General features: G+C 35.7%; 5 protein-coding genes across 8 annotated transcripts; 2 read left to right on the forward strand and 3 right to left on the reverse strand.

Moving 5' to 3' along the window:
- Positions 1 to 3,314: 3,314 nt before the first annotated feature.
- Positions 3,315 to 4,683, forward strand: LOC108966201 (thioredoxin domain-containing protein 15). 2 transcript variants are annotated; one of them, XM_018928971.1, is made up of 2 exons: positions 3,315 to 3,506; positions 3,561 to 4,683. In XM_018928971.1, exons 1-2 carry the CDS (start codon positions 3,470 to 3,472, stop codon positions 4,451 to 4,453), a joined length of 930 nt encoding a protein of 309 aa, XP_018784516.1. In that variant the 5' UTR covers positions 3,315 to 3,469; the 3' UTR covers positions 4,454 to 4,683. The 2 variants fall into 2 exon arrangements, with proteins under 2 accessions (XP_018784516.1, XP_018784517.1); XM_018928972.1 differs by having other exon boundaries at positions 3,564 to 4,683.
- A 781-nt stretch (positions 4,684 to 5,464) lies between these two features.
- Positions 5,465 to 15,157, reverse strand: LOC108966200 (myeloid leukemia factor). Of its 3 annotated transcripts, XR_001993171.1 has the most exons (6): positions 14,921 to 15,157; positions 13,068 to 13,279; positions 12,499 to 12,985; positions 10,151 to 10,486; positions 8,009 to 8,778; positions 6,544 to 6,630 (listed from the first exon to the last, which is right to left on the reverse strand). XR_001993171.1 is itself a non-coding variant. In XM_018928969.1 (5 exons), exons 1-5 carry the CDS (start codon positions 14,971 to 14,973, stop codon positions 6,354 to 6,356), a joined length of 1,365 nt encoding a protein of 454 aa, XP_018784514.1. In that variant the 5' UTR covers positions 14,974 to 15,154; the 3' UTR covers positions 5,465 to 6,353. The 3 variants fall into 3 exon arrangements, 2 of the variants coding, with proteins under 2 accessions (XP_018784514.1, XP_018784515.1); XM_018928969.1 differs by lacking the exon at positions 8,009 to 8,778 and having other exon boundaries at positions 5,465 to 6,630; positions 14,921 to 15,154; XM_018928970.1 differs by lacking the exons at positions 8,009 to 8,778; positions 14,921 to 15,157 and adding an exon at positions 13,348 to 13,457 and having other exon boundaries at positions 5,465 to 6,630.
- A 1,639-nt stretch (positions 15,158 to 16,796) lies between these two features.
- LOC108966152 (trypsin alpha-3-like) lies at positions 16,797 to 17,717 on the forward strand. Its single transcript, XM_018928912.1, has one exon. The coding sequence runs from the start codon at positions 16,848 to 16,850 to the stop codon at positions 17,652 to 17,654; it is 807 nt and encodes a 268-aa protein (XP_018784457.1). The 5' UTR covers positions 16,797 to 16,847; the 3' UTR covers positions 17,655 to 17,717.
- Positions 17,718 to 18,774: 1,057 nt separating this feature from the next.
- Positions 18,775 to 19,869, reverse strand: LOC108966156 (trypsin beta). Its single transcript, XM_018928917.1, has one exon. The coding sequence runs from the start codon at positions 19,816 to 19,818 to the stop codon at positions 18,994 to 18,996; it is 825 nt and encodes a 274-aa protein (XP_018784462.1). The 5' UTR covers positions 19,819 to 19,869; the 3' UTR covers positions 18,775 to 18,993.
- Positions 19,870 to 23,821: 3,952 nt separating this feature from the next.
- On the reverse strand, positions 23,822 to 27,745 carry LOC108966145 (transmembrane protease serine 9-like). Its single transcript, XM_018928905.1, has 2 exons — positions 26,904 to 27,745; positions 23,822 to 24,695 (listed from the first exon to the last, which is right to left on the reverse strand). The coding sequence occupies exons 1-2, from the start codon at positions 27,699 to 27,701 to the stop codon at positions 23,886 to 23,888; spliced, it is 1,608 nt and encodes a 535-aa protein (XP_018784450.1). The 5' UTR covers positions 27,702 to 27,745; the 3' UTR covers positions 23,822 to 23,885.
- Between the last annotated feature and the right edge of the window lie 111 nt (positions 27,746 to 27,856).

The raw sequence follows: 27,856 nt of genomic DNA on the forward strand, positions 1-27,856 counted from the left end.
ATTTTTTTTTTTTTATTTATTTTTGTTTTCAAAACAAACTTCCACTCCGCAAACTTAAGTAAATTAATTTCATTCCAAAGTCGCTACAATAAATATGCTCACTTTTTTTTTATTATTTATTTTTGTTTTCAACATGCAAACTTAAGTAAATTAATTTCATTCCAAAAGTCGCTACAATAAATATGTTCACTTTTTATTTTTTATTATTTATTTTTGTTTTCAAAACAAACTTCCACTCCACAAACTTAAGTAAATTAATTTCATTCCAAAAGTCGCTACAATAAATATGCTCATTTTTTATTTTTGATGGCTATCCAATACAAAAATATGTATAATTACTAAACAAAAAGCTTTAATACTACTAAAACTTTCGAGCGCATAAAAAATGTAAAATCAATTAATGTTTCTTATACTCACGACGGTCATTTCAACAAATGCWTCATTTTGTATGCAATTTTCGAAAATTTTTCACTAAACGATTCACCAATTTACAATTATACACCATAAATATTTATTTATTTTTACTCATAGAATTCTTAAAACGAAATTATTGAAGCAAAACAGCGTAAAGCTGCAATGCCCGAGGGCTAAGCACATTAAAACACCTAAAATTCGTGCACAATAATAACAATAACCATCAACTGAAAATTAAATTYCAACACTGTTTACTTCTTGCTAAAAGTGCAACAAAAACAATAACCAAATAATGTATTTGTATTAGTTACTTATTTGGAAAACAATGCAAGGACAATAGCCAGCAAATACTGTGTAGTGCCATGGCAGCATCATGTCAGCACATACATAGGCATGTTCATACATGTTTGGGATTTTCGAGAAGCTCACATTTACATATGCATATGCATTTACATGTGTAATAGTGTGCGCTTATGTGTATGTGTGGCTGTTTGCAACGGTACATTCGCTTAATACTCGTACAAGTATGAATGCATTGCAGTGAGGCATTCATGCAACAAGCGCAACGAGCATGATTCCCTCGCTCAAATAATGCAACAGTGCGTAAATTGCAACACTAACACAACAATAATAGCAAATGCAACATAACATTTTGTAACATTTCCTGCAACAGCAATGAATTAAAATAATAATAACAATAATAATAATAGTAATGTAGTGCATTGTTACAATAACAATAAGCTCTATTATAGAGGCAAAGCCAAGAGCGATTACAAGCYAGTTGAAGTGGATGGATTTATGGCAACGTGCTTGGATATACATATTATATTTTAATAAATATGCATTCGTTTATAGAAAGAATTAAATAAGAAGCAATTTGAATAGCATAAATTCTTCTCTCAACAAGTTTCAAACCACCCCACGACCTTCGRCGAGTGTAATATCGTGTTTCAAACATCCTTTTGTGCTGCAAAATTTACTGTTATGCAACAAATAATGGATTTTACTAGAGCTTTTTTATAGCTATGAACGAAGAGTTTATAGGTTTCTGTCAGAATTATAAGCGTAAAACGAAATACGATCCATAAGCCTGCAATTGGGACAAGCTTAATACTCACCAATCCAAACGGRGTTAGATCACCGAAAAACAKCCTTTGGCCGSATAAAATCCAGATCAATTTCGGTGCGTAGAACCGGCTGTCGTAGMMTATGTTTGTGTTGTCGGTGCGAAAATGAGCTTCGAACAAAGAGCCAACATTAAATTTTATGGCGATGATTGCCAATTGAAGCAGAAGGAGACTATTTTGAATAAAATAAATTGATTTTGMCGAAAAAACCATTTSTTCCTTTTTTTTAAAGACCTGTTTACTTTGGAACGCACCTTGTTTATAATGTATATCTCTTAAGGAGTTATTACCGCTTAAAAATTGGAAAAAAATATGTGTGTAATGGAAATTTCATATTTTTAAATCACAATACTTACTTGATTGCCCTTCTTGAACGCAATGTTATGCTTACATCATTTAACTTGCTGCAACGTAAGACAAATCKCATGTCATACTTGGCATAGGCGTTATAGCCCAACTTTCAACTGTATAAAATGTAAATTAAACTGTTCCGCTTATATTGCTTATGAGCTAACAAACATATCACATGCGCCCGAATATACAAGATCTCTATCAGCTTGAATTGCTTGCTTGTATATTAACACGCCTCACTGTGTCCATACAACGGCGCACACGGCATGTCTACAATACGTATTGCATGTGCAACATGCCACATAACTGTATTGGACATTCGTAACACATGTTTACAAGCTGTGCTGAGCACACACATACCCACATCACATTTTCTCCATAAATTGATATGTGTAACGCGTACTGTCTTAGCGCATTCAATTGCAATGGGAGGATTCATATTACAAAGCCGAGACACACCCACTTCGTATTAGAGGCAGAAATGTAGCTCATTGCACTCGAATAGTAATTGCATTAAGGCTCTTGAGTTCATAGGTATATATGTATGTACTTGGGTACCGTCTTCTAAGGTAATATTGCCCTACATTTGCACCATTTGCCCCATTTGATTCAGCAATAGTGTTAAAACGCTGTTTATGCTTTTTCATTTGCGTTTTGTCAATGTTGGTGTGGGAAAGTGCTTGAATATATATCGCTTTCTCAATCGAGTGCATTTACACGGAAATTAACACTTTGCAAAGCATTTCCTTTTCCGCTACCCGCAGCTGATTAAAAGCCTTACTGCGCTATAAAAGTCGTGCACGCCTTAGTAATACTTGCAGCKGTGTGAAAGGTGCGCTTGCAAGTGTGTTTGTGTAATGTGCGGTAGAAATAGTTTTAGTTTCACTTCAYAAATTAATCAGTGTTTTCCATTTGCAACAAGAGATTGTGCTACTCATTTGTCAAAGATGACAACCGCAACGCCATTTTGTTATAAATTTGCCACTTACTTGAAATTTAGGAAAATATTTTGGTGTTACTTGTTAAAATGGTTGCCAAAATGTATTTGGACTAATTATTTTTGGAATATTTGTTATTGTAGTAGTACTTATCACACTTTCACAGAAACATCACATATACATTTACAAACAACAGCGATTTTTTKAAAAGTAATTAATAAAAATCACCAGTTTCGTATATTTTCTAAGCATTTTGTACACATATGACCATTTAAATAAATTTTAAATAGTTTTTTGAGTATCGTATCGAAACATTTGAAATGCGATTTTAACTAAAACTAGATTAAAAGATTTAAAATTAAAAAAGTTAACACGCGCTCTTTCGACCGTTATGTGTAGTTTTTATCCGCTTCGAATTAGCACGAACAACGGCAACACTTTTATCCGCAACATTTGTTTACATTTGACAGCTCCATAACAGCTGCTACTGTTGACAGTTGTTAAAAGTTTTGTCTGCTATATAGTATTAGACTAATTTGCCTATATTTGTGTTTACCTAAAAATTAATTAATTTAARCCAATAAAAAACCGTTTGAAGCCGAATTTTACAACGCAGTGTTATTCCCTGCAGTTTTAACAATGAGCAGATGTGTATTCCTCATCGCGCTGATTTCRGGTAAATATAAATGTTTCCGTTGAATTTGTTGAAGCAATTTTTTTGTCCTTCTAGTAGCTGCCTGCCTCAGCACAGCAACTTCAGAAATGCCAGCTTTTAAAACCATTTATAAGTTCTTCTCATATGGCAGCGCGAGCGACTATAACGGCAATGGCACACGCACCAAAGATATTTCACAGATGACACTCGAGGAATTGGGTGTTTCACGCGGCCAATGCCATTACGATTTTCGGCCATACATAACATACAGTGAACGTTTATATTGTGCACCAGATGATCATCACATATTGCATTTATTACCTAGCAATATTACGGAAGCTGTGCGCAAACCACCAATAATGATGCGTTGCTTGCAGCCGGAGCGACATGATAACGCGACACGCAATGACAACACACTATTAATTATGCAAAATCTTAAGGATATAGTGGCGCTACTCAAACCAGTGGGCAATGCAACTAAACGCCATGAGCCAGGCAGTTGTGTTATTGTGCTCTTCTACACCGAATCAAGTTTGGGCTGTGCACATGTTGCACCCTATGCCAACATGTTGCCCATACTATTTCCGACACTGCGTTTTGCCGCTATTGATGCTTTCAAATTTCCCAGTTTCAATACAGAATTCGGTATAGTCGGTTTGCCAACGTTACTGCTATTCCATCAAGGTCGGCCGATAGTGAAATTCTACAGTGACATCGGTACGTTTCATGCATTCGTCACACGCCACACCGGCATCAAACCTATTGAACCAATACCAAAGGATTTAGAAGTTACCGGACCGCTACCACTACAGCCAGTACCGCAAGTCGATTACGTGCTCATACTTGCTTGGGCCTTCATACTGCTTTGTGTGGGCAATTACTTTGCAAAGTCGCAATTGTGCAAGCAAATTGTTGAAATGATCAAACGAAATTGGCGTGAATCGGAAGCKCGCATGGAACGAAATTAAAAATTTACAATTTTAAGTACGATTTTAAGTGAGTGATTTATTGCAAAGCTCTTTCATCAAGATTCTCATCATAGTTTTTTTAGTTCCAATAAAAATTAAAATAAACCTATAAAATCGTGTTTACTTACTAACACACCTTTGGAAAAACACTACAAATTTATACTCACCAATATTGATCGCTTCCAAATCTGTGCGGTTTGAAAKTGTAAATAAAACAAAGTGACAGATGTCTTGATGGTAGTACTTTTTTATTTATTTAATTATACTTGAACTTTTCCATTTTCTATATGCTCAAAAAAAATTACATTTTTATCAGTGGAACTTAACTGCAAAATTATATATGATTCACTTAACTTTAGTAAGAATAGATTTGAATTGCCGAAAATTTCGCATATTGACAGCTACAATAACAAACTGAAATGTCATTACAACTCTTTTTAAAAGAATATTCAATAACACAAACAAAACTGTTAAAAATTTAATAAATACCATATTTCCGCAAATATAAAAGAGAAAGGTTTAAAATRAAAATAACAAAATAAGATATAATTTTTTATATTTGAAATTAGTTTCTTTTGTTACATATTATTACTTCTTTTTAATTTTTGGGCTGTTGTTTCTTTTCATGTATGCCGTTATAACCTGTTGTTTACTTCAAGTCAATTAACCGCTATTTATTTATGTTTTGATTGAATGTTAGCGGATAATTACGCTGTCAGCGCTATTACAATTTGAATTTATTGTGAGATTTTATAGAAATTTAAGAAAAAATAAATTTTGATTTACACACTTATTAAAACAACAAATATTGCTATCGTTTTAAAAGCGAATGTACATAGCAAAAAAGGAGCATGAAATTACGCTTAAACGCTGTTATCATATGAAATTGTCGCCACTGCTCGCCAACTAGAGCTCTGCAAACGCGACTAAGTAGCGCTAACAGCGACGCCAGCATTTTGAAGCTAAAATATGCAGTCTACATGGTTTGGAAGCTAGCTTTCTGTCATACAATTTGTATACAACATCTCAATTCATATTGCATCAATAGCTAAGATATATTTCATAGTTCTTTAAGCAAACATTTTTTATCGTTGTATTGCTAATAAATTTACAAATATACTTCATAATACATAGTTTAAGTTTAGAATTTATAGTATTTTCGATATAGTATATGTATATGTATGTGTTGGTGGAAATCAAATAAGTTTTGTATATTGTAATTATATGTTATAATAAAATTGTATGTATGTATATGCATTGAAAGGTGCAGCAGCTACGGTACAGCACAGCATAAGACTTTTAATAAGCATGTATTTATAAAATCAATCATACAATTAATTTGACGTTTCTTTTCATAAAATAACTGCTTTAGAATGTTTTTGCTTTRATGTGTTTTCTTTTTGTTTTTCGTTATGCGCAGCACAAACATCTTTAAAATTTTCTGTTATTGATGGGCACGCGCAGCATAAAGTGTAGATAATTATTTTTATACAGTACTAATAAATGTTAAGGGTTTATTAAGTGTTATCCTAAGATAGATTTTTGTTTGCTTTTGTTTTGTTTTGCTTATATGCCCCCACTACTTAAAATTCTATAAAACACGCACGAACAGCGCTGCATTTCAATTTACGCGAACTGCCAACGCGCTCCCCAACTCAACTACCAAACGTGTACTTCGACTATTTAACTAAATAATTAATTGGCGCTTGCTGCTGCGCACATCCCCACTACATTTGCCTCGTCTCATTAATACCTCAACGCCTTGAACATTTCATTATTATCAATGTGGTCAACTACTTAAATTAATGCGTCCGTTCGTTCATTCATCAGCGTTACAACAACACATACTTCCACGCGCAATTAATATATGTATGTATGTATGTAATGGATTTCAAAGGTTTTAATGATGAGGGGATTTCTGAGATTTAGTAGCCGTTCTGTTAGCTGCTGCTGCGGCGGCGGCTGCTGGATTGATTACTGTTGCGGGTCCTGCATCATCTTCCACCTCTTCTACGATTACCGCACCGGCTGTTGGCTGCACCTCTTCATCATCGTCGTCATCGATTACCTCGGTTATGGTCAGCGTTTGTGGTTGATGTGGCTGTTGGTGTTGTTTGCTGTGTTTAGAGCGGTAATTGCGGCGTGCGGCCGAAGCGTTATATGGATGGGGATGTACACTGTAAAAAAATTTGTACAAAATATATTTCAATATTAACAAATTTATAACGTAATTAAATTAAACAAGCTTAAAAACTAAATAATTAAAGTTAARTAAACATAAAAAAATTAATTTGATCAAACTTAAACTGGAAATTGACACACAAGTAGAAAATGTAGTAATTCATGAATGATAACAACATTTACGAATATGTATGCATAATTGCAGAGCTAAATAAGGGGCGGCGTGCAGGCAAAACGAGGTTGCAGGCAATAGGCAAGCAAATGGGTAATGATGAAAATTTATGAGGCGACAAGTTATCACAAAAAAGATTAAAATTCAAGAGACAACTTCAAGTGATTTCAATATTTTTCACAGACTAAGATATACCTTCGATAAGACATAGCAAAAAGTAAAATAAATTCACCGATCGAATAAATATATGAAAAATTTATTTTGAGGTTATATACACCTTACATTGGAAATATTACCTAGAGAAATCTAGTGGTACTTAGAAATAGAAGGAAAATACCGTATACAGTTCCAAAAATATTTAATTTAGAAAAAATATTATTTTTATAGCACTCAACTTATTATCCATATTATACAACTAAATTAAGTATGAAATTCCTGCAAAAAAAAACTGGTCTACAAACGAAAAAAAACCTATAATATAGTATATAGTATACGATACAAATCTGGTGCTGTTTCGGTTACACACACCCGTGTCATGGCAAAATATTTATGTGTGCTTGGACTGTGTTCACACAAGGACTCTTTTGCCGCCGAAATCGGTTTTTTGTAAACGAGGGGACGAGGAGGAAATTCATAATTTCCCTGAACCTTAAAAGCAAGCATTACACAAACTATGTAACAATAAATGAGCCCGTTTACAAATAAAATATTAGTGGGAAACGTGAGAGAAAACCACCACCAAATAATTAGCGTACGTCCAATACCAAACAGTGTTTTTAACAAATACCATCAATATTTTAATATTAAATCGTTACAGGCGATAATCCTTTTTCCGGTTGCAAAAGCACCTTTCTTCAGGGCAGTAAGCCAAGAGCGCTGAGTATAACCATGTGTTATTAAATATTAATATAAGTATATATTGATAAATATTTTTTATTCCACAGAATGGCTTTCATTTGCATGTATATAGCACATTTGCGGTTTAATTAAACGCATTATTACAGCAGCGCGTATTTACATTTTTAAGCAGCAAAGTAAGCACAACTAGGACTTCTTGCAAAAACATGTCGACGATAAAAAGCAAATATTGATTTATGCTTAATTTTTTCATTTGCAAACATATKTACAGCTTCTGTATATAAATTATTGTAGTGAACTGACTTTTGTTAAGAAATCGCCACCAGAGTATATACATTGCTTACACGTGAGGCTGCGAGCAGTATATCAATTCATTAACCACAACGYTGGAGCTGAATTATATATGTATATAACAGTTTGTTTGTCTTGTGTGTTTTTTTTGTTAATTTACTTTTGCAAGATTTGATGTTGTTTAGCTTTGATCGGCTCATAACAACCGCATAAATGTCTCAAGTCTGCTTACAACGCACTCCAGCCTCATATGAATAACAAGATTTGAGCAGCACTGAAGTGGAAAGTTGTGCAGCAAGCATTTCAATGCATCTATATGTMTTCTTGGCTAAGTAGGCTGCATTGTTTGGTTTCAAGATCGTTTCTTTGACGCTTTGTTTGTATGTACATATAGTGTGTAAAGTATGCCATTAATATTATTACTTCGTATGCCAATCAATTATGTATGACTGATTGATTAATATTTTTTTTGTTTTTTACTTATATTATCAAAAATCGCCGAGTATTTTTTCGTTTGTCGTTGTTTTCGTTATTCGTTTTGCTGAATAGACTGTCTGTTTACAAATGTTCGTAGTAAATTAGTTAAAATTATTGCACATTTTTATCTTGGTGTTGATTTTTGTTTTCATATTTTGTTGTTGTAGCTTCCACGGCTGCTCTCCCAACCGATTTCCATAAATTTGTTTTCTATTTTATTTACTTAGATATGAGTATATTTTATTTTATCTTCACGATTTACTGTTGTTGTTTTAATTTTCATTGTGGTTGCGCCATTGTTTATTTATTTGTGCGATAAAAACGTGGATTATACAACCGCCAATCTCTGTTGAGTGAAAATTTATTTAATATTTTAATTGTTATTATGTAATTTTTTTGTTGGGCAGATATTTTAATTTAAGCAAAAGAGGGATAAGACGCAGAAAATTTAGCAATGGGATTATGTAGAATACATGTAGTTAATAAAATGCAGCGAAATGAGAGGAAATGATGGTTTTTCGTATTTTAGATTTTTTGAAATAAAAGTTTAATCATAATGGTGAAAAGTAATGAAGAATTTGTTAGCTGAAACGAAATTAACCAATGACAAATGGAGCTGAACTGTCAACAGAGAATGACTAATGACAAATGGAGCTGAGCTGTCAAAAGGAAATATTTATTTACGAAAGCGTATGCGAATATGAGCGAGATCTGAGTTCCATGGGTAGACAGGAATACATGGTTTGTAAAGAGGCAAATGATAAGAATTATTTATTATTTATTATGCTTGTAGAAAATTTCGCTGTATTATCTTAATTATATAATTAGTTAAATATGACTGGATGATATTTTATTAGTATGTACATACTGTATGTACATATAATAAACTTACATTATTACATTATTATTATATGTACATAGTATGTACATATAATAAAATATAAGTATGGAAGATTTTTGTAATGTTACCGCTTACCACTATGAAATAAGAGTATTTTGAAATATGAAAGTTAGGAAAAATTATACACGAAAATTAAATTAAGAAATATTACCTCTATAAGGGGAATATACAAAGGTTTTACGGTCAAATTAAAATTTTTTACAAAAAATATTAATATAAATCATTTTTAAGCATATGAAAAGAATAACACTTTGAGACATGCGCAATTAAATAATCTATATACATAGTACTCAATCATATTTTTTTTTTCAGAGCTAAAAATTTGTATAATTTAAAACAGACACTTTTTAAAAGATTAAACTTCATTATTGTTCAAAATTTGGAGAAAAAAAAACAAAAAACATCGATTTTTAAATACCTAAAAAATTAATAATCTGTTTCGGCACGAAAAATCGATAATTTGAGTAAAATTGCAGAAACAACATAAATTCAACGAAGRAAAAATAATTGAGTTGCGCCGATACGGAGATTTTTTTGAAGTGTTGAAATTTGCAGCAAAATTGTTCAACGAAATATAAAATTGTTAGTGGTGGGGCTGTAACAACTTCCGAATTCATGATTCCTACGAATATGGTTGGTGCGAGAGGTGGAAGTGCTGCTTTGTTTTCCATTTTCGCAAGTTATTCGTAAATTCATAAAATGCACGCATTTTCGTGATATAATATATATATTTATTATTATTTTTTTTTTGATTCAGTGTTTCTGATTCTTGGCTTTATATGGCTCATGTTTTGTTTTGGTATTTTGTGACACAAACCTTGTCGTTGGCGCTGTGCTGTGACTGTGATTGGTCGGTGTGGTGGCAAGGGGCGACGACGATGGCGTACGTAATGGACGACGTGCTGTGATACCGCGATGATAGCCGGCAGCGGACGGAGACCGAAGCGTTGTTTGCGATGTCAAATAGCTATTGTTGTTGCTGACTTTACTATTGCTGTTTTGTGTTGACGTTGAAGCTGTGTTTTTGTTTTTTGTGGTGGCGTTTGCATTTGCGCGCTCCGTAGACAAAGTGTCGGTGTTGTTATTGTGGCGTTTGTTGTTTTTAGAGTTGGAGTTTAACGATTCAACCGACGATGAAGGGGACAATGTCGAGCTGTATTTTCGAACGTAGTGTGAAAGGCGAAGAAAATTGCGATTATTCTCATTTGAAGCGTATTTAATAAATATTTGGTGATGATTTGTTTGCTATTTTCCCCCAATTTGTGAAAATGCAACTGTGAGTTTTTATTTGTTTTTCAATTGTTGTTGGGCRAACATATAGAAATGTTAAATTATTTTACCAACCACAATTTGTTTAGGAAAAGTTGTTAATTTTTTGGATTTTCAGTAATACATTGAAGCTGATGTTGCTAAAACTCGTGTATTATCGATAAAGTATTTTAGGAAGTAGAAAATTGTACTTAAATAAAAATTAACCATTATTGTTCTATTTATAGATTTTTTTTTTTTTTTAATTTTGAGATTAGTTTTTGRATAACTTCGAAAACTAAGAAAAAATTAAATTTTTCATAAAAGCTATATCATGTATAAATATTTCTCAAATTCATAACCCCAAAAGGTGAAAATCGGCTACCTCTTCGTGGACAGTTTCGAGCTACAAATCTACGAAATTTAACAGTACTTTAGAAATAACATATTTTGATTTTCGGTTTCTACTGAAATTGATACACGCGAAAATTGAAGTCAAAAAGAATATATCTAACGGTTATGGATATGAACGTGAGGTATGAATGAACATTCACAATAGGAATACAATTCAGAAATAAAACCTTCAATTAAATATGCAGATAATATTTTATGAAAATTAATTCTAAATATATGTTTTAAAACATTAATAGATGTTAGCTAATACAATGAAGTATAAAGAAAACATCTAACTGTAACACAATGAGTGACAAATAAATATAATTAAAGAAATCTAAAAACAATAAATACTATTWAATTTACAAAATGGCCTACCTCATATTTTAGGGCGAATTTGTGAGTGTTGAAATATTTTCTTACGGGTCGCTTTGAATTTAGTAGTCTTTACGCTTATACTGTTAGTCATAATAAGTGAAGTGGAGTGGGAAGGTGTGAAATTTCAAACACTCGTAGGCTCTCATTTTCATTTTTTGTTGTGACTGCTTTTATTAAAGTTAATTTCATTGTTAATACTCTGTATATATGTATGTAGGCATATCAATCAATGCAATTGTTTCTTTTATTTTTTTGGTTAATTTTTAATATTTTCAGTTTAACTATTACTATGCATTCTTTCGAAAAAATCTGTTTGTGATTATTGCTTGCAGTTAAACGCGAATTCGACATTACATTATTATAGGTTTTGAATTCTGGGAATGATAGCAGTTGTAGTGGTTCTATAAAGTGATAGATATATGTATGTACATATACATTTTAGTAGTATGTAGTAGCAGTAGTATTTATGCTAGTCGAAGTTAAATTCAATCCTTAATCAATCAAGTTTCTTTGTTTATATATATATTTTTTATTTTTTATCATATCTGGAAGTAGATATAAAGCAACAAATTGTTTTCAGTAAACCAGTGAATTTTTGATTACGAAAGCGAAAAAAGTTAATAAACTCAAAATAAAATTACGTGTGAAAATTGTGAACATTGGAAGCATACATAAGTAAATAATAAAAGGATAATAAAACATATATTACGTGGAGACGAATTTTGAAAAAAATTAAATTAGTTTTCATATAATCCAGCAAAAATAAACCCTGGAAGATAAGAATTCCAAGATTTTATTTTATTTATTTCCACATTTAACAAATTATTCTTTCACTTAATTTATTTTGTGTTAGTCTTTTGTTAGAAAGCGGTACTTTATAGTGATCACTGAAAAAAAAGTACACCTAAAAAAAAATATATCTTCTAACATAAGCAGTGTGTAAAATGCACTAAAAACGCACAAATGTTTTGTAGGTTTCTACTAAATTTCGCACGAAATTTATGCACCCACGAGCAGTTTAGCATTTAAACCGGAAAAAATTATATTTATGTATATACAATTTTCCTACAACATACACACACCAATTCAAAATTGAAATGAACAAATTAATATTTGATAACAATAAATTGGTGTTCACGAACTTACCTATTCTGTTGTTGTGGCGGTGCGGGCAAGGCTGGCAATTGTCTGCGATGCTGTCCACCACTACCGTGATGTCTGTTGTAATGACGTGGACGCACGTCATCGTCATCATCAGCCGATTCAATRGTGATCATCTCTTGTGGACGCGCACCACGTACACCAGCACGTGCCCGGTTGGTAAATTCACGATCGAAGTCCTCTGCATCATCTTCCTCTAAATTTATAAACTCTTGACGCTCCTCTAACTGACCGGAACGCATATCTTGTTCTTTTTCAATAATATGCGCACGTTCCCCAATATGATGACCAATAGCCATTTTCTTCATGCCACGCCTTGAATCCTCAACGGTTTTACGTGTCTCACGTATGCCACCTGGTCCAGTTTTTGTACTAGTTGTTGCCTGATAAATTTGTGGGCGACCATCTGGACCCGAGGACATAGTAATCACTGAGCTGGAGCAATATGAGGCGCCGTTTGGCGAACCAATATCTAGACAAGCAATTAGCATAGTTTAAGTTAAATATCTAATTAAACGCTAATTTATATAAATGTGTAGAGATTGCGAACTCACCTGCACTAAGTAATCTATTTATATTTGGCATTGCTGGAAAGCCGAAAAGTCCACCCATTGGATTAGCCACATGTTGATTGCTACGCTCCATGAGCGCATTCTGTTGGAATCCGGGGTCGAATGGTGCCAACATATTGAATGGATCGGGCATGAATGAGTTCATAAAACGATTCATCGAACGCATTTGCATGTTCATGGCATTCATGTGATTGCTGAAAATGTGCAAAAATTAGCTAATTTAAGGGTTGTTCAAAAAAATAAATAAACGAAAACAGCATACGAATGTGACCGTCGTCGTGCGCCGGCGGGCATTTTCACAAACAAAATTTTTACTCCCAAAAAATAAGTAAATTATGTTAAGCAAAGCGCCCAAAAAAAAAGACTTCTGCCAGAAAAAATGACTTTTTAGTTTAAACAAAAATACAAAGTTACTGAGTTAACGGTAAGGTTTTCAAAGGTGGGGTTTTTAAACAATTATTTTCAATTACACATATTTTAATACAAAATATCCTCAATTTATTGGTTTTGCTATGTTAAATACCCTCATTAAAAAAAAWTTTTTTTAAATCGTATAGGCTTGCAAATTGTGATGATGTCACTAATAGTTTTGTTAAATTCCTTTTTTTTTTGTATTTATTTTTTCTGCATATATTATGTAAGCACATTTTTTTAAGATAAGTATCATTTTAAATGCAATTACAGCTAGGATTGGCAGAAAAAGATATTGAAAAGCATTACGTGAAATCTGCCAGAAGGAGTGCAGAAATTCAGTGTATAATTCATGAATCAATCAAACTCATCAGATTAGACAAATATTGATGGGATATCTATAAATATAAATTGTATAACAAAGTGTTAACTATTTTCACATTTACAAACAGTAAAAATTTAAAATGGAAGCCATTTTGAACACATTTTTTTATATATTGAATATTATTAAKAAAATTATTGTGTTATTGGTCGCCTAAGATCAAATATTTTAAAAACATCTACAATCTCCAAATTCTACTAATACCAACTTTTTATGCCACAGTGAAAAACTCAATAGACTGTAACTATCTTAAAAATATTAATGCTCCCTATTATGGAAATTAATTTATTTTAAATCAAAGAATGAAAACGTTACTTTAATAATTCATAATAAAAATATTGATGTGTAATTGTTTAGAAATCTCTAGAGTATAAAATATTTGAAGGGTGAGTATATATATATACATGAGGAAAAATACAATACTACGGACAGCGACAGGAAAATAATATTTATCGATTTTTCATCTGTAAGCTTGTGCTTGCAATTTCACTGTAGTTAACGTCATCGTTGACGTATGTACATACAAATACATAGAGCTTTGCATGGCAAATAAAACCGTAATTGATTAAAGGAGAATCCGTTCACCACAAATAAAAACAATAAAGCAACTAAAATGCATGGATATCARCATAAAACCTCAATTATTTAAACTGAATGAACGACATAAATTTGCAAACCACTTAATATATATTTTTTAATTGTGTAAAGTCGATTAATTAATGATTTTCACTTCAACAAGCTGTTTGTATGTATTACATACTCAATCGTGCGCACTAAGATTTCCTGACTTCGATGTTCATCTCCCGTGACAGCTTGTAGTGAAAAAATTAAATTTTTCTTAAACATCACATTTCTGAAGTTTTTTCATTTGCGAAAACTATTTTACACTCCCTGGTCGCGTAATTTTTTYCCCAATGCATAACAATCACCTTCAAACATATGGGTACACATGTTCTTGTAGTGAAGACGAAATATTTTTTTTTGCCATCGGCAATAGCGGAGCACCCAGCGCCGAGTTGTTATAGCAGAATCACAAACTTACCCCATGAAAAGGTCATCATCGAAATCTCCCATTAATGAGCCGAATAGCGACATTTTGTTATGAGTTTTTTATTTGCAATATGTTCCTATGTGTTATTCCAAATAATTCGCAGTTTTTAAGCAATTAAAGTTGTTGGAAATCAATTAAAACACAAAATTTTCAGCACTTGAAGGTAAAACTCGTCTTCACTTTTCAATGCTTCGTTTAAAATTCGACAAATTTCCTTCCCTTTGTGCCGAACACGAATTAGGTGTGTTTGTGTGGCACGCCACAGGGTTGCACCTAAAGTTTTGTTTGGGTTTGCCGTTAGCATGTGTTTCTGCAATTAGCTAAATGTTATAGTTATATTAAGCATAACTATTTATTAAATGCATATACAATTAATATAATTGATACAACAACAAAACTAATATAATAAGTATTATTCAAGAACTTTTTAGAACTCTTTTAATTCATTAAAATTATGATATTTCAAATTAAAAAAATCAGATGTTTTTTTCCATTAAATTTGAAATGGAACAGCAGCAACCCTGAAAACTGGACTGCGTTTGTATAGCTCGAAGATACGTCAGTTTGTGGTGTGACAGAGACAGCTATTGTAGTGGTAAGTAAAAATTGACAGCTCATTCGAATTTTCCCGAAATATTTAGCGTCCACAATTTCGAGAAAGGTCGAAATCCATATACGGACAGCAAATACAGTAAAACCGCTTCAATAAATACACATACATATTCTAAAAAATATTTCGCTCATGCGAGTATAACAAAAGTGTTGCTAATTAGAACCCTGATGGTACACGCTGATGGGTTAAAATGGGTTAGTCTGGTATGATGAGCACCGCATAGATCAGTGTTGTTCCTAAGCGATGTCAGTCGGAGTGACGTTACGTAGTCCATGAAAAGTGGTACGCCTTCAGGATGCCAGAGGTTGAAGCACTCATTACGGATGCGACCTCACTATGACTACCTCTTTTAGTGTATTATACCGTCGATCCTTCAACTGTTGAAGCGTTGCCTTACTAAATGCCGAAGAGATGCTCCATTGTTTCCTTGGTCATGTCGAGCTGTGAGCCTCATTCTGTAAACATGCGACGCCATCACACTGTGACCTGCATGTATTCCAACTTTGTTCTTAGAGTCCACTCTTTCAGCGAGAATGACTGGCTTTACACCTGAGATTGTCATAAAGATAAGCCATGGGTGCAATGTCAGTCAGGTTTTCGAATGACAGCCGTATATAACTCTTAGCAATCTCGTCTACTATCACATTCTCATCGATACCTTTGTGGCCAGGCATCCAGTATAAGTGAAGTCGCTTATTCCTAGCATCCGTGTCCACTACTGTCCAGCTTCTCAAGATTATTGCTGCTCGTCTGTCTACATATACCTAAACTCTGGAGTTGCCTGCTTCAGCACCAATTTAGAACCAACATTTCCGGGTAACAGACCATTTGAATTATACTGTCACCATAATGAAATTTTTTTTACACACCCTGACCAAACCTTATTCCACTTTTTTTTTTTTGGATTGGGTATTGCTCAAAGTAGATAAATATATAGATATGATTGCCTATCTTCAATACAGGTGTGTCTTGCTTTAAATAAGTGGTCATTAACACTTTTTCAATTATGAAAGTTAAAATCTTGATCTAGATCGTTATCGAACGCTAAAAGCTTTGACCTCTCGAGTCAAGTGATTGCCTATGACGGACGCCCCTGCACGGACAGAGATAATACCAACTTTTATTAGGTTTTAATTGCTTGTTGTAATGCAATTGATAACGAAATTTGTAAGTCACTTATTTGCTCTGGCCGCCTATTACGATGAATTGGATATAAAAGCCCGATGCAACAACAGTAATGACAGTCGAGAACGTGATAACTCATACCAAAGTATTTGCAGAAATTAGTACGCTTAAACACTTAGCATGTGCAAATATTTTCTTATATTCCTAGGATTCTACATAGTCTTTACGAATGGTGCAACGTCGGTCAACCGACTGTTTCCATTGGATGGACGCATCGTCGGCGGCAAGAATACGAATATAAAGGAGCACCCATATCAAGTTTCACTACTCAAATACGGTTCACATACCTGTGGTGGTTCAATATTGAATACCGGTAACAATAAAACCGATGGATTTTTCGTGATCACAGCTGCACATTGTGTTATACCCTACACGCCACAAAATTACGCTGTAAAATTCGGCATAACCTCGCTAAATCAACTTAGTCCGATAGCGCTCGTCGATGTGATTATACGACATGAGAACTACAACCCATTCACCTCAGACTATGACATTGCCYTGATTAAGCTACGAAATCAAATACCGTTCAGTAATTCGTCACAACCGATACGTATGTCCAGCATAAATCCGGCGGATGGCACAGCTGCTGTTGTCACCGGTTGGGGCAGCACCAGCGAGGGTGGATTATTATCCCCCACATTGCAAGCAGTCACTGTGAAGGTGGTGGATTCCATTGAATGTGCAACAGCGTATGCGCCTTATTATGGTATTATAACGGAACGCATGCTATGCGCTGCTGTGCCACAAGGTGGGAAGGACTCATGTCAGGGTGACTCTGGTGGGCCATTGGTGGCCGATGGTGTACAAATCGGTATTGTTTCTTGGGGTCTTGGTTGTGCTAGACCGGGTTTTCCGGGTGTTTACTCGAGAGTGCCAAGTTTATTTTCTTGGATACAAAAAAATGTTATGATACTAGAAGCCTTATAATTACATTATACAATAAATTAAAATGTTTACAATAAAAATAAAACAATTTCTTTGCTTTTATAATCGTTGGAGCTGATAGTAGCTTGTTAAGTAAACTCGCTTATGGTGGTGAAGGTGTAGGGAGTTCCTTATGTCAATAATTGTATTATCTTTAACWTTTCATTACTCTTCAGTGTAATTTGACAATAAAGTTTCTCTCTTCGCTTGCCCTCCAGCAATGAGTTCTAGACTTTTATTTTCAACAAGCTGCACATTTATTGGATAGTCGATTGGTAGCACTGGAGATATACGACTGACAAAATACAAAAAGGCTTTTTCGACTAGAAGCATTAACGATTTCAAAGGGATGATTATGTACGTTTAAGATCGTAACTGAAATTGACGAATATGACAAATGACGACATCGAAGTAATTCAATGAATCAACTTGATTCAGTCAAACTTAGTATATTTGTGAGTAATCGAAGAGAGAGTCGAAAATGTTCCTGAAGTATGATATGAGCAGCAAGGCAGAGTAGAATAACTCCATACCAATGGGACGTTTTTCGAGCATTTTTCTAGCCGAAATCTTTGCTATAAGTCAGTGCGTAGAACTAATTCTCCGCCGCAACTATCGCAAGCAGCGTATCGCCATACTTAGCGACAGTTAAGCGGCACGATTCACCATGCCAAGCTACTTCTAAGAGGCAAGATTTACGAAAAGAATCAACCTCCTCGTGACAAATTCCGCCTCCTTGTCGCGTTCTACATAAAGCACTGGAGGCGTAGGACGCACTTATTCAACATGGGTATAGTCTCTCGCGCAAACTGCCGGYTCTGCGCCCAGAACACCTGATTCTTTATTGGTCAGCAATTTGCAGAAGCGGGCTAAAGGCCCTATGTTCCATTTACGTGGATAGGGATCAAATCATCTCAGTCGAAACTGTTCAGGATGTTGGACCTTGATTRCCATATGCGAAGTCGTAGTGCAATACCTCAATCTTTAACATCTACCGATCTATCTATGAGATGAGTTTCGAAAGCTCTGAAAGTACCAAACGGATACAAATTTTCGAAAAATGTATTAGGAATGTGGGCCACAATTTATTATTTTTATTTGTACTAACTCCTTCACCAAAAAACTGGCATAAATAATAAAAACAGAATAAAAAAAAATATCTATCACAATATAGTAAGGTTAGTAATATAGTATCGATATATATATATATATATATATACATATCATTTGGAAGTTTATTGCGTTTGTATATTTGTTCACTGGCTTTTGTTCGTTTATTTTTTGATCGATTGTGCTTAGTTAGGCGTTTCTTTATATAATTCTCCGTCTAAGTTTCTTCATCTCACAAGTACTCTGCCGCTTTCTGTTCTATCCATTCAGCATGATAGGATACACTGGCATACACACCGGGATAGTCCTGAGCACAACCAATACCCCAAGAAACTATACCGGTCAATTTGCCATCAACTACAAGTGGACCACCCGAGTCGCCTTGGCAAGTGTCTTTGCCACCATCCTCAGCGCCCGCACATATCATTTCCTCGGTGATGACATAACTCTTCGAGGCATATTGTACACCACATTGCAGCGTATCGACAATTTGCAGATCGACTACATGCAACACGTTGGTCATTTGTAGTGCCGCCTCATCGTTCAAACCCCAACCGGTAGCGATGGCGTGTGCACCTACCTCCGCCGTAGTGCGTGCCAATTGAATRGGTTGTACGTTGGCGTCATATAACAAAGACTCTTTCAAAATTATTAAGCCCACATCATTGGTGTGCGTCTTTTTSACGTAACCSCTGTGATAGATTARTTTCTGCGCAGCCACACCCTGCTCCGACTGATCGGCGATCGTGGATGAGCCCGCAACAACACGTATTGTCGAAGCGTAACGTCCTTTCAGGCAGTGCGCCGCCGTAACAATGACACGTGGTGCATAAATCGAACCGCCGCAAATGTGTATGAGCACGGAAGAATCGAGCCGTATGGATACTTGGTAAGGATACTGCGTTATATCTGCCTGTTGGCCRCCCACWATGCGTCCTTCCAGTTGAAACGACGGTTTGGCAGCTATAGAATTAAGTGGTAGTGCTGGTATAGCGCCGGCTTGTAGGCCTAAGAGGCAAAAGCTGACCAGAATGAGTAGCGGAAGTCCAAAATTCATGGTTTATGTGTAATYCTTTTTRAAGTAAAGCGTAAAGCGATGTGTCTTAAACGAAATATATTAACACTTTGACAGCGYCTATAATGTGTTTATCTGCTTTTATACTAATTRTGTTGGCTGACTAAAGTGCGAACCGAGTGCGGCACTAAAAAGTTCTCATGCATTCTSACAAAGCCAAATTGCTGTGTTATAATGTTATACTGTGCTTACGACCTTAACAGTTATCTTTGTTTAAGACCAAATAAAAGAGTGAACAGAATTTGAAATAAGTCAATGTCAAAAGGGTAGGTGTGTGATTCGTGTATATGAAAGATCCTTGGAGCGACCGTTCCCACAGCAGCTGTTATATATACGAGGCTGGTCCCCGTAAACAGTGGGAAGGGACGTTTTGACCTTTATCACTTTAGCTTTCATTAAAACGGATGTTTTTTGACTACCCGAAGGATACTCAGTATAAGAAGTCGAGAGCTGCTTGAGCCATATATAAAAGAATCGTTGCGAAAAGGAGGAACGACTGGTCAATCTGATACAATCTCTTTTACTACTCTAACTGGACACCAATGTTGAAGAGATATCGCTTACTGAATTCAAAACATCTTCCGTGTTTAAACCTTCAACCTAATATTTTCTACTAAATACTATCCTGCAAATTTTGGCTCATCGATTTGACTTTCGTTAAACCCATCGACCAACCTCCCATCGAAGCGATTGAATTTATAACATTTTAAGCAGATAACACTGCAGAAATTATTCCCTAATAAAGATATTATAACGACATTAAAAAGTACTTGAAAATATTTGCAAGATAATACTGATACCGTCGGTAAAAATGCAATGATAAAATTAGACAGAAATTTTTTGAAGAAAATATTTGAGTAGGTAGCCGCAATGTTCATAATAATGTCCATATTTATATCCATCATAAAATTTCGGTAGTCTTTATGACCAAATTAGCGCTAAATAGGCAATAACTAAGGTATRTAACAACTAAGCATTTCGGTTAGCCGTGGCTAGTTGTTTTTCGAAATTAAGATTAGCATAATACAGGGTAACCTAACCAAGACCGGCATCCCATCGCTTTCGCAGCCGCCCCACAGTCAAGATTTGGCTCGGCGAATTTTTTTTGTTGTTTCTTTGCCTGAAAAAGCCGATGAAACGTGATCCTCATGCATRCACCTCAAGGCTATTCCGAAGAATGCCTTTCGTGAGCCTTCAATGCTTGGAAATCGACTCACTCCTATTACTTTCCGAACAAAACCCTGTACGCCTGCGATCATCTGGCAGTAACCGAAATCTTTGAGTTAATTTTTCGAAATAATATATGCTTAGCCGTGGTTAAGTTAAAAACAATARGAGTTCACGTGAGTGGATTTCATGGTAGATTGCATATAGGTATGTATATAATTCCATGGCAACTATTAATATCTGAGATATGATTGATTACCATGACTAGATGCCCACAGTRGGAATGGTCACTTATCTTAAATAAATTCGATTATGCTGAAGTGTTTTTAAAGATCGTTGGTGTCGCGAATATACATGATGTCTGCGTGCTATCAGCCTCACGTTTTTAGTTTAGAGTATAATAACTATGACAAAAGTTTTACAGTAATTTCACTAATCAACACGATAATGATTCATGATACTTCAAAATTATTATGAAAAAATACAAATAGATAACGGTATGATGCAGATCGCCTGATTAGTTATTAATTTACTTTTCATTCTGTACTTATCAAGTTAAAACGTGTTTTAGTGTAAAATRTTCCAAGGAATTTGGATGAGCTCACAAATGACTAAAATGTGTTTGTATGTCTTACTTTATTAGCCGGAAGTGTTATCTTTTAATCAGCCAGTTAACTAGAGTTGATTCTCTATTGGCATCTGGCKTTCTACCACTTCTTTACCAGACGCTGGTTGCCGACAAATTCCTCTGCGACTGCGAGGTCTTTTTGGCCTAGAGTAGAACGCAAGAGATCTACTGAACTACCTCCCCTATCAAAGTTTATCTTGCCACAATTGTTATCAGTTMTTACTGGACTCTGTATGGAAGAGACTGGTGTAGAAACATCTGAGGCTAAAACATGTCAGTAAACTTAACTTCGGCGAACCTGGAGACATGGTCGAAATTGATATTAATCAAMAAATAAAGGTTTTATGGCCCAGTATTTAGGAGTTTATAGGTAGCTATCCAAGTGAGATCCTTCTTAGAATCGACCTATCCAGACTTTTTACCAGAAACGCATACTGTGTGTGTTTGAGAAAATATGAATTTTGGGTAGCAAAAATATATGGTAATACAACTATGCGCCTCATATCTAAATAAGTGCGATAAATCTCATGCCTTGTTGATCYTTTCGAGCGTTTTCTCTTCACATGTTTTCATGACATCTAAACAACCAGAAAATGTTAATGAATTTAAAGTTCTCTGATATAACGATCACTTCTATTACTACCGCGCCTAAAGGTATGCTTTATTTCCCATAAATTCTAAATTAGTGAAATTGAATGGAGAAATTACTCGGAAATTCTATAGAAAATGCTATCTCTAAACAAATACACTCCCACCTACAAATATATAAGGGTTTTTSTAGCTAAAATCTAATCGAATGCTTAATCTTGCTACTTTCTTAATGGTTCTTCCATAGTTATTGATAAGACCTCGAAATAATGTGTTAGCCGATTGTGCACGTAAATTTTTCCACAAAGCATTGAATTACTACACCAACAGATTAGCTTTTGACATTTCTCGTGGACAGACGGCGCASACAATTCGTGTGGCTCATCGCCGCATATAAGTGCTGGGTAACCGTGGCACTGCTTATTCCGCTTTAATCCTGCGCTTAGCGAAAATGTTACGCCACATAACGCTCGTCGCGCTATTTACCATCGTCAGATTTAGTGCTCGCACCAGTGCCGACATCAACGCGTTGCTAAACAATGGACGCATCTTAGGWGGCTCCAAGGCCACGTCAATTTCCGCATCAGGTGTCACTGCGCTACAAATSATCTCACCTCTGTGGTGGCAGCATCTATTTGAGTTATCAATTGCAACCGGTGCATGTTAATTTGGTGGACCAGACAAAATGTCGCAGGAGATATTTTTATCTTGTAATGAGCGTATGTTGTGCGCGAATGGTAAAGATTYCTGCCAAGGYGATTCGGGTGGCCCACTGATTATTGGTAATGAACTGCTAGGCATTRTTTTCAGGGGMTTTGGCTGTGCGAGCAGCACGTACCCGGGTGTGTATGCATCGGTACCSGATTTAGCTGACTGGATCGAGGCGACGGCCATTGAATATGCGAACTCTGTTAGTGAAATTGAGCGTCCTTCATATTTGTAAATATAATAMAACTTTGGAGTTACTACTTRAGATAAAAGTGTGATTATTTATGATTTCGTCTATTTATAACACGATCGATTATCGGAAATGTTAAATAGTCTATAAATATTGCAAATTCATACGTATAAGGTCCATCCATATGCGTAATAAGTACTAAATATTCCCTTTTATTTCATCAGTCAGTCCTCGCATGAAGAAGATGGTGGTTTGCGTTAAGTTTCAAGGGATTTCTGAAAACTAACTTAATTTCAAGTATTCTCTAGTATATTCTTCCAAACGTAGTTCGTTTTAGGTGCAGATCTTGAAGTATTTAGTTTAGGCAAAGTATTAGAGAATGTTGTCTCTTAGTTACCTTGGATGGTTTACTCACTCCTAAGCTTCCATCGTCTCCGATCAGGAAAGTTTGAAAACCTAGATCTGTTATTATAAGATTCGATTCCAACCAGTTACTCTTAGGAACTTTAGCTCTGGGAGGAACAGAAGCAAGAAGGCTCACGTAAGACATGAGTTYAGAGATATTCAGTCACCATAACTCAATTGGAACTTTCATGTTATTAGCTGGATTGTCTCTGTTATTGCTTGAAATATTAGATGTTAATTTTAAAAAATTAAATTTTTTATTTTTCAGAATAAAAAAAATTACATACAAAAATTTAAATAGACTGCTTTTATAATAGTATTTGTCCTATGTCCTTCAATTGCCCATTTTATGTAAGTATTCCGTTATGACTGTGCTTTCTGCAGTTCTTCTACAATCCATGACTTCAGACTGGCCACATCGGTATATACACTGGGATAACCGGGACGCGCACAACCATAGCCCCACGAGACTAAACCCACCAATTGTCCTTCATACAGCAAAGGTCCGCCAGTATCGCCTTGGCATACATCCTGACCGCCGGTCTTCACATATCCTGCACAAATCATACGCGCGGTGACCTCACCGGAACCATAGATCGAAACACACTGGKTGCGACTGACTATTGGCACTTTTGTCTCTTCTAAATTATCGGACGACGGACCAAATTCYTCACGATAACCCCAACCAACCACCGTGGCCAAACGGTTTACAGCAGGCCATTGCCCACGTATATTAATTGTACGCAACGTCGGGTGGATAGCGTTCAATTCGAAAGGCAAATCCACAAATATCAAACCAATGTCGTAATCAGCAGTACGTGTAGAAAAGTTCGGATGTTCGATCCACTTGGTAGCTGGATATACTTTGCCAACACCGCCACGGCGCTGATTGCCGCCAGCGACGATCATAACACGATCCGTTTCGATTTCACGAACACACTGTGCGGCGGTAAGCACTGCCTTCTCCGTGATTATAACACCAGCGCATTTGTGCCAATACGCACCATCGGCCGGCAAGTGGTAGCGTATGGAAACCAGAWAGGGATGCTTGATGATGTTYACTTCATGACCGCCAATGATGGCGGGTTGTATTCCTAAGGATGTAGCGACCGCCAAGCAGYAAGTGAACGAGATCCAAAGCACAATAGTGTGGTTTTTACACTGCATGGCGATCTATTCCGAACCTATTTTTCAAAACGCACTAGAGCAACTATTATTAACTAAGCTACACTGTGTGGTCTGAATATGCGGATTATCTTATTTTATTAATGTGTGATAAGCTATTTATTGAGCTTTTCTGATCTTTATGATACCGTTTAATGAAGCGATATGGTTAGAGTTCTTTTTCAATTTTTAGTGGTKAATCTTTAAACTAAAAAGTAAACATTGAATTTAACCTTTGTATCAGTACCACCAAGTACCACCACAAGCCGATAGAAAGCTTCCAGTAAAGCTTCTCTAGATCGCCAGTGTTACCCATTTTATGTAATACTTTCTGAATAAAAAGTAGCTTTTTTAAGGGCCAACTTGATGTGGAAAAAACTTTGTASATTAAGTGCCTCTTTGCTAGTTGCCATTGGTCTCAATGGGGTTCGCTTTATATCTGCAGATGTTTTTCCAGAATTTTTCAATTTTGAAGCAAGGGTTCTTTTGCAAAGTTTATATTGAATAGAATGTCGTCAAATACATATATTCTGGTCCGCATTTCGAAGAGTGAGACGTTGAATGGCTTAAGCACTTTTCCAACAGTTTGATTGAGATCTTCAACTAAAAGYATGTTCATAGGTTGGGATTATCAGATTTTTGCAGTTTTGGACTAATTCCTAATTCCTTAAATCTCTCCCAAGGATTTGTCTGAGTATCACCAAAAGTCATGTAGCTTTAAAAAATCTTTACAGATTTTTCTAAGGTGGAACTGGGGACTACGTTGAGTGTATACTTAGAACYCACGTCCGTTCATTGACATCAAAATACTAAGTTTTGTATATTGGATAGTCGAAATRGTCTTTACGTATTTCTTATCAATCTTCAACTTATTTTTTTTATATTTATGTTGAACTTTAATGAACCATTTTGTAAAACTATTYTGGTTCCTCGGCGAAAAACTGCGTCAAATAATTCTCACAGACTTYTCTTGAAGCCAACTTTACTCCATTAAGAGAGTTTTGCATTGACCGAAACAAATGGTAGTCCGATGGTGCTAGGTCAGGCCTATATAGTGGATGCACTTCACAGCCATGCTCTCCTAGTTTTTGCCGAGTCATCAAAGATTTGGGTGGTCTAGCGTTGTCCTGTTGATCAGTTTTGGCCCTTTTTCGCGATTGGTTACTTCAATCTCATCAGTTGTTGACAGTAAAATGTAGAATCAATCGTTYGACTAGGCTGGAGCAGCTGATAGTGGATGATTCTTTTCCAATCCCACCAAATACTCAGCATAACCTTTCGAGGCATCGATCCTGGCTTTGTGATCACTTATTGAACTGCACCACGCTTGGACCATGATCTTTCTCGCACATTATTGTCGTATTTGATCCAYATTTCGTCTCCTGTTACCATTCGCTTCAGAAATGGTTCCATTTCATTTCGTTTCAGCAAAGAATCGCAGATGTTAATTCAGTCCATTAAATTTTSCACAGACAATTCACGTGGTAGCCAAATTATGAGCTTCTTTCTGTATCCAGCCTTTTTTAAATCAAACCCGTTTGATGRTGAATGTTAAGTGCCTTAGTTACGTGGTTGCTTATGTGACGGTCCTGGTCAATCTCTGCCATAATTTCATCGACTTTTTCAGTAACAGGTTGACCAGAACGGAAGCGAGCGAACTATTTTTCATTATTTTCACTTATTTTAGAACAACTGTAACTTTTAACTTCCCCGATTTTCATTTATTTTCGGTAAATGAAGCTTAWAATCTGACCTTTCTAACATCATATAGTACAATGTGATTGGTATCACTGGATATATACGACTGCAACGACATCTATTGACAAAATATGAAAAGACTTTTTCGCCTACCCAATATATAGCGCWCTTACAAACCAACCGATCAAAATCTAATTCTTGTTGTAAAGAACCTTTTGTATATGTAAAGGGTAGGGCGCAACCGAAGTTAAGTTTTTTCTTGGTTTTTACCGGATCATTCGTGTATTTGTTAACACATATTTACGATTGATTTTGAAGTTGCTTATCTCAGACCATCCCATACATATCGGTTAAATATCAAAAAGCTTATCTGTAAATTATATGAACACATAGTTTATTGTAGTTTCTAAGTATTTTATTCAATCGGCAAACCAGTTATTCATTTTCTTTCGCAAAAGTCAATACTAACATAATAACGGTGTTGAAATTACATRTTATTATTTACTATTACAACGGCACAATCGCTTCGCTGCTAATCCACTCATTGAAATGCACCAAATTTGTATAAACTCCTGGGTAACCCAYACGTCCACAGCCATTACCCCACGATACCAAACCTACAGCCGTGCCGTTTGAAACGAGGGCGCTACCCGCGTCACCCAGACATGCGTCGACGGCAACGCCATTTGMGCTTACGCCACCAGCGCATAACATGGCCGCGCTAATGCGCCCGGCGCCATAAGCTTCTTTGCACTGCGCAGTATCCACTATACGCACATTGGCCTCTTGCAATTGCTCCTCAAACTCTGCATACTCGGCCGCTGCGCCCCAACCAGCCACTGTAGCCGCGCTGCCAGCKGCGGGCAATTGCTCGGCGAGTTTGATCGGATTGATCACTTTCACGTTTTGGCTGSTGAGCGGAAATTCCAAGCGCAACAATGCCAAATCGTTATCGATAAACCAAATATCGAAATCCGGATGTATTGCAATTGATTTGACAAGATCCACATAACCGTCACTTTGTGAACGATAACTGCTGCCGGCTACAATTAACAATTGTTGACGCTCCAAGCCGATGACGCAACGCGCTGTGGTCAGCACGATATCCTCGGAATATATTGTGCCGGAACAACGGTGACTGAAGGGTGTCGAAGCATTGCGCTTGTAGCGTATGGATACTAAATGCGGTGCGCTGCCGATATCCACCGTTTCACCGCCAACAATGCGTACCTGCGGCGAGGCATAGACCGTTAACGTGATTGAGGCACAGAGAGCCAAAAGGAAAAGTTGTAGCGCGTTATTAAGAAATAATGCCATTGTTTTCTTATGCGTCCGTAATGCAACAAAATCGAACTTGTACTGTGCCCCGTGGCCTAAAAAAATGTATAGCTGACTAATTTTATGTCATTTCGATAATATTTAAACTTATCGTATATTTTTGAAAAATCATACATATATGATAACGCACTGGA

The sequence above is a fragment of the Bactrocera latifrons genome, unplaced genomic scaffold (assembly GCF_001853355.1).
Source record: "Bactrocera latifrons isolate USDA-ARS-PBARC rearing strain unplaced genomic scaffold, ASM185335v1 scaffold_157, whole genome shotgun sequence".
Taxonomy (NCBI): domain Eukaryota; kingdom Metazoa; phylum Arthropoda; class Insecta; order Diptera; family Tephritidae; genus Bactrocera; species Bactrocera latifrons.